The sequence below is a fragment of the Bison bison genome, unplaced genomic scaffold, assembly GCF_000754665.1.
Source record: "Bison bison bison isolate TAMUID 2011002044 unplaced genomic scaffold, Bison_UMD1.0 scf7180017864460, whole genome shotgun sequence".
Classification (NCBI taxonomy): domain Eukaryota; kingdom Metazoa; phylum Chordata; class Mammalia; order Artiodactyla; family Bovidae; genus Bison; species Bison bison.
The window spans coordinates 6238940-6248002 of record NW_011495022.1 but is presented as its reverse complement, the minus strand read 5'-3'; the positions used below and the strand labels follow the sequence as shown (position 1 = coordinate 6248002).

General features: G+C 40.0%; 1 protein-coding gene across 1 annotated transcript in view; it reads right to left on the bottom strand.

The window, feature by feature from the left end:
• Positions 1–9063, bottom strand: part of WIPF1 (WAS/WASL interacting protein family, member 1) — an 82291-nt gene that overhangs the window by 5448 nt on the left and 67780 nt on the right. The window contains exons 7-8 of the mRNA XM_010859820.1: positions 5349–5564; positions 4509–4622 (exon numbers count right to left, since the gene is read on the bottom strand). Coding sequence (XP_010858122.1) covers positions 4509–4622; positions 5349–5564 — 330 coding nt within the window. The remainder of the gene's footprint in view (positions 1–4508; positions 4623–5348; positions 5565–9063) is intronic.

Genomic DNA, 9063 nt, shown 5'->3' with positions numbered 1-9063 from the left:
GGCATTGTACAGGAGGCAGTGATCAAGACCATCCCCAAGAAAAAGAAATGCAAAAAGGCAAAATGGTTGTCTGAGGAGGCCTTACAAATTGCTGAGGAAAAGAAGAGCAAAAGGCAAAGGAGAAAAGGAACGATATACCCATTTGAATGCAGAGTTCCAAAGAATAGCAAGGAGAGATAGGAAAGTCTTCATAAGTGAGCAATGCAAAGAAATAGAGGAAAACAACAGAATGGGAAAGACTAGAGAGCTCTTTAAGAAAATTAGAGATACCAAAGGAACATTTCATGCAAAGATGGGCTCAATAAAGGACAGAAATGGTATGGACCAAACAGAAGCAGAAGAGATTAAGAAGAGGTGGCAAGAATACACAGAAGAACTGTACAAAAAGATCTTCATGACCCAGATAACCACAATAGTGTGATCACTCATCTACACCCAGACATCCTGGTATGTGAAGTCAAGTGGGCCTTAGGAAGCATCACTACGAACAAAGCTAGTGGAGGTGATGGAATTCCAGTTGAGCTATTTCAAATCCTAAAAGGTGATGTTGTGAAAGTGCTGCATTCAATATGCCAGCAAATTTGGAAAACTCAGCAGTGGCCACAGGACTGGAAAAGGTCAGTTTTCATTCCAATCCCAAAGAAAGCTCAAATGCACCAATGCATTCATTTCACATGCTAGCAAAGTAATGGTCAAAATTCTCCAAGCCAGGCTTCAACAGTATGTGAACTGTGAACTTCCAGATGTTCAAGCTGGATTTAGAAAAGGCAGAGGAACCAGAAATCAAATTGCCAACATCTGCTGGATCATCAAATAAGCAAGAGAGTTCCAGAAAACATCTACTTTTGCTTAATTGACTATGCCAAAGCCTTTGACTATGTGGATCACAACAAACTCTGGAAAATTCTGAAAGAGATGGGAATAGCAGATTACCTGACCTGCCTCCTGGGAAATCTGTGTGCAGGTCAAGAAAGAACAGTTAGAACTGGACATGGAACAACAGACTAGTTCCAAATCGGTAAAGGGGTATGTCAAGGCTATATATTGTTACCCTGCTTATTTAACTTATATGCAGAATACTTTATGAGAAATGCTGGGTTGGATGAAGCACAAGCTGGAATCAAGATTGCTGGGAGAAATATCAATAACCTCAGATATGCAGATGACACCACCCTTATGGCATAAAGTGAAGAAGAACTAAAGAGCCTCTTGATGAATGTGAAAGAGGAGAGTGAAAAAGTTGGCTTAAAACTCAACATTCAGAAAACTAAGATCATGACAGCTGGTCCCATCACTTCATGGCAAATAGATGGGGAAATCACGGAAACAGTGAGAGACTTTATTTTTGGGGGCTCCAAAGTCACTGCAGATGGTGACTGCAGCCATGAAATTAAAAGATGTTTGCTTCTTGGAAGAAAAGCTATGACCAACCTAGACAGCATATTAAAAAGCAGAGACATTACTTCGCCAACAAAGGTCCGGCTAGTCAAAGCTATGCTTTTCCCAGTAGTCATGTGACATTTGGACTATAAAGAAAGCTGACCACCAAAGAATTGATGCTTTGAACTGTGGTGTTGGAGAAGACTCTTGAGAGTCCCTTGGACTGCAAGGAGATCAAATCAGTCAATCCTAAAGGAAATCAGTCCTGAATATTTATTGGAAGGACTGATGTTAAAGCTGAAACTCCAATACTTTGGCCACCTGATGTGAAGAACTGACTCACTGGAAAAGACCCTGTTGCTAGGAAAGATTGAAGGCAGGAGAAGGGGACGACAGAGGATGAGATGGCTGGTTGGCATCACTGACTCTATGAACATGAGTTTGGGTAAGCTCTGGGAGTTGGTGATGGACAGGGAAGCCTGGCATGCTGCAGTCCACGGGGTCACAAAGAGTCAGACGCAACTGAGCGACTGAACTGAACTGAATGATTAGTGATGTTGAGCATCTTTTCATGTGTTTATTAGCAATCTGTATATCTTCTTTCAAGAAATATCTATTCAAATATTCAACTCATTTTAAAAATTGGGTTTTGTTGTTGAGTTGCAGGAATTCTTTATATATTCTAGATATTAATCTTTTATCAGATATATGATTTGCAAATATTTTATTTCATTTCATGGGTTGTCTCTTCTCTGTCTTGATGGTGTTCTTTTAAAAACTATGCATATCTTTGGGCTATTAGCACACCATAACTTGGTTTAAAATCCATTCACAACTAAAAAGTTCATTTTTCCCATACACAATTTTTTTGAGGATCTTACAGGTGTCAGGCATAAAGCCAGGTGCTCAGATGCTGTGAGCAGGTCAATCAGGGACTCATGTCAATTAGGTAGGTCTGCTATGGCCACTGTTTTTAGACTCAGGTGGGCTGGCACTGACAAGATTCCTCAGCAGGCAGCCACTTTTCTGACAGAAACCAAAATAGCCCACTTATGGATTTCTGAGTTAGGACAAATCTCTGACCAAGGGGAGGAGTTAGAGGAAAACACTGGCAGTCCATTATTTCACCTCTTCCTCTTTTTATCCCAACCAGGTCTTTTTTGGGCAGGGACCTGACGAAAGACTGCCTAGATGTAAGCCATCCATCTGTCACGAAGCCCTGACCATCAATTGATAACACCACAAATGGTTAGCACATCGAGGGCTGGCCTTGTGCAGAGCTGCAAGTAGGTTGTGCTATTTAGGGCTGTCTGGGTGCCCTACCAGGGCAGCTCTGCTCGGAGGCAGAGGCAGGTACAGGAGCAGGATAAAACCACTCCACAGCACTTTGTGTTAGAGATATGATCAGTTATATTATAAAATATTAAACATGCTTAATGCTAGAAATATTAAAGGTACAAGAACATTTTTGGAGAGCTGTGGAAATTAATTCACCAATTTAAGAAATATTTTTAAATGCCTACTGTATTTCAAGCTCTGTGCCACTTGCAGAAGACACAGTAGTGAGCAGGGACACAGTTCCAGTCCTCACGGTGCAGACAGTCATGAAGACAGGAGGTAGGGGGAAGGAATGTGTTCACCTATTAAATTAAAAATCTAAAGGGGCTGGGGAGGATGGTTCTGTTACTGACTTAAATATATAAATAGCACAGATAGGGTGGGGTGAGGAGAGAGCAAACTCAAGAACATTTGTCACATGTGAAGACTTTTTCACCAAAAATTTCAACCACCAACTCCTGCATGATAATTTTATTACAGTTATGCCTCTTTTACTAGGTATTATCTAGAATTCAGTACTCCACATAATTTTTTCTAGGACTTAAGCTGGTCTTTTCAGTAAAATATTCTGTTTACTTTTGGCATTTTTTTTCAGGGAAAATTTTCTATAATATTTTCTAACTCTTTGAGTTCTTCAACAGAGGCACAAGGCAAAATTTGTCCATTTTTAATAACCCACTAGACGTATCTGGTATTGTGTGGTGATACCTAGCACAGCTGTGTCCCTAGCTCTTCCTTTGACCCAAGACTGCCACCTATCATCTCCCCAAAGTCAGTGATTTTGCTTGTAACCAACCTTGACTTCAGCTGATACTAGTCTGCTCTAAAGCTGGGAACCAACCAACCAAAACTTGAGAACTATGTATTAAGAAAGAGTCAGTAGGTTCAGAGTATGTGAAGGAGTTCTGCTGGACAGTGAGCACAAGGCTAGGGATATGTGACAGCTGTTTGACATGCTCATACACTTTTTCTCCACACATTTGTGGCTTGGGAGTTTGGTTCTGAAGCTAACATTGTTATAAGACAGAGCCCCATCAAAGATATATGTATATTTCACACTAATTCTTCCTTAGCTGTATAAATTTTTTGTTAAAAAAAATCTAAATGTCCAATAATGGTAAACTAAATTATTATATGCTGACTTGATGGAATCCTGTAAAATAAAAACCAAGGGATAAAATAGGGAAGTATACACTTAGCAATGTTATATAAATCTCATCACCCAAAACTCATATTCTATAACTATATAATCAGAATTAGATAGATAAAAATTAAAGAGAACCTAGTAAAATGAAAATATCTGTTATGCAGAGAGATTATAGGCATACTTAAAATTTTCATGTAATGCTCTGTAAATTTATATTTAAAAGATCAAAACAGTTACAGTGAGTTTTTTTTTTTTTATAACTAATGAGACATTCTGCCAGTCTCAAAACTAGTAGGAATAGAAGAGACTCTAACTGTGCCATCTTTAGGAAGATCAAAATGGGGAAAGATTGTCCAAATAACCAAAATAATAAAATTTAACCTACTAGCAAACTAAAGGTATTTTGAACTTATAATGACACATTAAAATAATCGCTTCTCATATGCATTCTGGATGTCTCTATTTTCGTCAATGAACATAGAAGGAGAGTTTACCATTTAAATGGCTCCAAATCCAGGAGTAATTTCTCGGAAATCTCCCCGCTCCAGACAAGAGACCTGGATTTCCTACACAACCCTCAGTTGTGTGTGACCCAGGCTACTCAAGTATGAAGCCATCTAAAAGCCCTTGTAGAAATACTCACTTCGGCTTTCATTTCTCGCCAGTTTACTGGGATAACTTTTGGTTGTTGGTACATATGGCTCTGGAGGTGGCAAATCAGAAATCGGATGGAAGTAAAATCTGCTTTCCCACTCATCTGAGGGAGAGAAACAAACAGTATCTTCAGTAACAGACAATCTGCTCTGAAGACTAATATAATGAAAGACACAGAATGAAATAGAACAGCAGAGATCACATCTGGTTTTACATCTAGAAGTTTAGAGAAAAGCCCCAAATGCTACCAATGTCACTGACTACTGCAAATTAAATTACAGTGTCATTTATCACTGTCAGTGATAAAATGTACTGGTCTGCGAATCAAACCAAAGACAGATCCAAGTGACTTTCGCTAGAGTGACTAGGACCCAGCCAGTTCCTCTCAGGAGATGGGGGCTGGGGTTTGGGATACTTTTCTTAATTATTCCTCCCCAGTGGAAAGAGTAACTGATAACAATGACAGGGATAAGCTGCTTAATACCTGCAGGCCATTAGGCCTCAAACCCATAGCAAACTGTCCAGAAAGGTAGGTGATAAGAAAGCAAGCTACAAAAATGGTTCTTTTCAGAATTCTAGAATCTTTGGAAAGTTAACCAAAATGAAACTCAAACAAGGAACAGAGAATAATGATCTGCCTTTTGCAAGGAAAAGGCGATTACTGTTTTTCATTTGAAATCATAGTGGCCCTAGAATGCTTAGATTAGTGCCGTGCAATGTGAACAGTGGAGGTCACACAAACAAGAAACGTTCATGCAAACACACAAACACACCTCCCACTCAGTTGCTGCCCCATTATAGCTTCCCAGGAGCTGGGACCACAGCTTACCTTCACATGAAGAATCTTGGAAGCCGTTTCTAATTGATGTTGATGGTGGAGGTGGGGGAGGTGCCCCAGTGCCAGGCCTTTCGGGAGGAAGGGGAGGCCGGGGCCCACTTCTGGGACTAGAATCTATTCCACTCCTGGACGGCAACTGAGGGGTGGCGGGCAGGGCCCGAGATGTGCTGCCGTTTCTGTTCATTGGAGGAGGTGGTGGGAGAGGGCCTGAAGCCAAAGAAAAATGACATTTATTGCTATACCTTTCATACCATGTTACTACTACCATCAACATGCAGTTACGGAGTGCCTGCTGGATACATGCCCTTTTACTTGAGAAAACAGAGAAATGGTGGAGACTTCCTAGGAGCTTTAGTCAAGAAATGAGGCACATATAAACACAAAAATGCACAAATGTACACACATGTGGAACAAATGCACACTGATGGCTAACTGGCTATTTGGCTTTGAGTCAGTATTGAGATTGGAGATGATGTAGTTGAGAACAGGTAATCATTTGTTTATAGTGACAACTGTGTACTTTAAAAACATTTAAAATTCCTTATAAACAGCTATTGAACTAGTTTCTGTGACATACTACTTATTAAGTAAATATTTTAAAAATAAGATAGTTATGAACTTATTTTAGGTCTCCAGAGGAATTAACTTTTTAAATGCAGAGTATTATTGCTAATTATACAAGCATGTTTCTGTGATGCATATGATCTATTTCCAGACAGAAGTGGGATCAGGAAACCAAATATCTGCCATCCTGAGATGAGCAGGAGTTCCTTCTTGGTTCTTCCTCTTAATCTGGGGAGGCAGATTAACACAGGGAGTGACAGTCAGCTAATCAATGTGTACGGTTATAAATGCTACTGCAGGACACTGACCCCACACAAGCTGATTATCCTATGGAATTTGATTTCCTGTCTACAAAAGAGCACCTTTCTCACTGCACTGTTGCCAGAAATAGTCAAAAAGCATATAAAAGGAACTTGAGCATTTCTCATGCAAATCAAAATGGCCTTAGTAGTTATGCCTGATTTTCAGCACTGTGTTCCACTAGCAAGATGCTGACATTTTATGTAAACACAACATCTTATGGTGCTATAAGTATAAATATCTTTTGTTAACTACAGATTCAAAATCCAACTAGAGGGCCTTATACTGAATGACCCACCCATGGAAGATATTCCTGCCTGGAAGTCTTGGCTCAGATCCCTAATGGAGGTGGGAGGCACACCTAGCCCTGGTTCATCTCAAGGAGTCTTCAGTGCCCCATCTGGCAGGGTTTATTTATTGCCTGATCTGCTTCTCAAAGCTGGAGTCCCAGTCAGTATAAGTAGATTCATTGGGGGAAGAAGTGGCTCATATGCTGTGGGCTTAAAGGCAGTGGTAGTACTACCTCATACTGTCACTAAATGCAAACTAGACTTCCAGTACTATGGGACCTGGTACTGCGTAACCTCATCAACCCCAACATCTCTCTTTAAAAGTAACTGTTCATGTTCCTAACTGTCCAACCTTTTAGCCCCAAGATACAAACCTAGGCAAGCATAACAGAAAAGAAAACAGATTTCTATTTCCTGCTGGCAGCATAATAATAAAAACGATCATTGACTCTTGTGAGTTTCTTGGACTGCAAGGAGATCCAACCAGTCCATCCTAAAGGAAATCAGTCCTGAATATTCATTTGAAGGACTGATGCTGAAACTCCAATACTTTGGCCACCTGCGGTGAAGAACTGACTCATTTGAAAAGACCCTGATGCTGGGAAAGATTAAAGGCAGGAGGAGAAGGGGACGTCAGAGGACGAGATGGTTGGATGGCATCACTGACTCAATGGACATGAGTTTGAGTAAACTCCAGGAGTTGGTGATGGACAGGAAGGCCTGATGTGCTGCAGTCCATGGGGTCGCAAAGAGTCAGACAAGACTGAGCAACTGAACTGAACTACATGCAGGGAAATAAGACAACTACTCTACACACTTGTCTCATTTAATTCTGATGATAACCCTGAGGAGTGTCAGGATAGCAGGCAAGGCCTCAGAAATACTGGAAGATTAAAGACCTCAAGTCAGGAAGCTAGTGAATGCAAGAATAGGATATGACTCCATTCTGTCAAATTCTAAAGCACTCCCTTAACAATGAAGCCAAACCTCCTCTGAAAATATAGATGGCCCTTGACGACTACTCATAGGTTCCCTGTGGAAACGTAAATTGGTGGGTATTTTTAGAGGCCTATTTGGCAATACCTATGAAATCCATAGTTTACTAGGCATATCCATTGTCCTAGAAATTCCATTCCTAGAAATTTTTCCAAAAGAAATACACAGAGGTGTGCACAAATATTTAGCTCTAAGAATGTATCTGCATTATCTGCAACAGCAAAACTCTAGAGATGGCCTGTATGACCACATTGACTAATAAATAAGCCAAGGTACTCATGTGGGATTTAATATTATGCAGCCATTAAAAGTCAGGTTGTAAAAGAACAGTTAATCATATCAAGAAAATGTTAGTGAGATACTGTTAAATAAAAGCAAATTAGCCAACTGATACTGATTTTGCAAACTTTTATATACATGCATTTAAAAAAGACAGGGTATCTAAAAAATGTTACATCTAAATGTTGGTGATGGCAGAATTATAGATGATTTTTATTTTCTTTTATTCTTTTATGCATTTCTATAATAAATAGGTATGACTTATGTAATTGAAAGAAACAACAAATATGTATCACTGCCTATCCTACTTTGGGGAATATTTAATCTGTTGATTCAGTCATTTGGTAGAAGAAGATAGCTCCTCAACCACGCTGGGGGTTTTGGATAATGAGAAAACAACACACTTTATTCATCTGACTGTTGTTCTTATTTGTTCTCTGAAGCATCCTTAATGAGATGACACCGTGTCTAGACTGAATAGACTAGCCACTTTTTGTATTTGTAGCTGACTCTCCCTGGCAAAGTGGTTTGAAGGAGTGGTTCTCAAACTTTGTGACACGTTACAGTCACTGGGGAGCTCCCTCATATCCTGGTGCCCAGTTTTCAACCCAGACAAATCAAACCAGAAACCCTGGGGTACAAACCCAGGCATCATCATTTTTAAAGCTCACCAGGTGATTCCAGTATGTGGTCAAGTTTGAGGATTACTGGTGAAAAAATGGTGTTTATTAGGTTCTTGATGTCAGAGCAAGAAAAGTCAGTCAGCTTCTCACAGAAAAAAATGACCCATTTCCAAACATCCATACAATTTAACATGTATGGTTAAATTTAAAAATGAGATAACTTTTTAATCTGTCAATAACCAACAGAAAACAAAAAAGCAACTATCACAAGTAGGAGAGAGATACAAACTCCTCACACTTCGTATACTGTGAAGGTTCTGCCCTTAGATCCAGGTTTCTCAGCCCTGGGTGTGGACACAGAAGGGCTTCAGTAGGTCCTCAACCATGAAACAGCAGGCAAATTGAGTTTATGCTTATGAGCATTTTTATGGAGAGAAGGCGGCCTTATAGGCCTTATACCTTTACCTAACTCTCCAAGGGATCTCTGTGCCCAAGACATGAACAGATAGCAAAATGGACTCTGCTGTGACTTTACTGAGCGTGGAAGTGGCCTCAAAGCTTGACCAATGAAGATAAGTAGTACAGAAGTTCACTTGCTCTTAAACTGCCCTTCTTGGAATAATGGGCCCTCCTGCTGGAGACAGGAATTTAGTT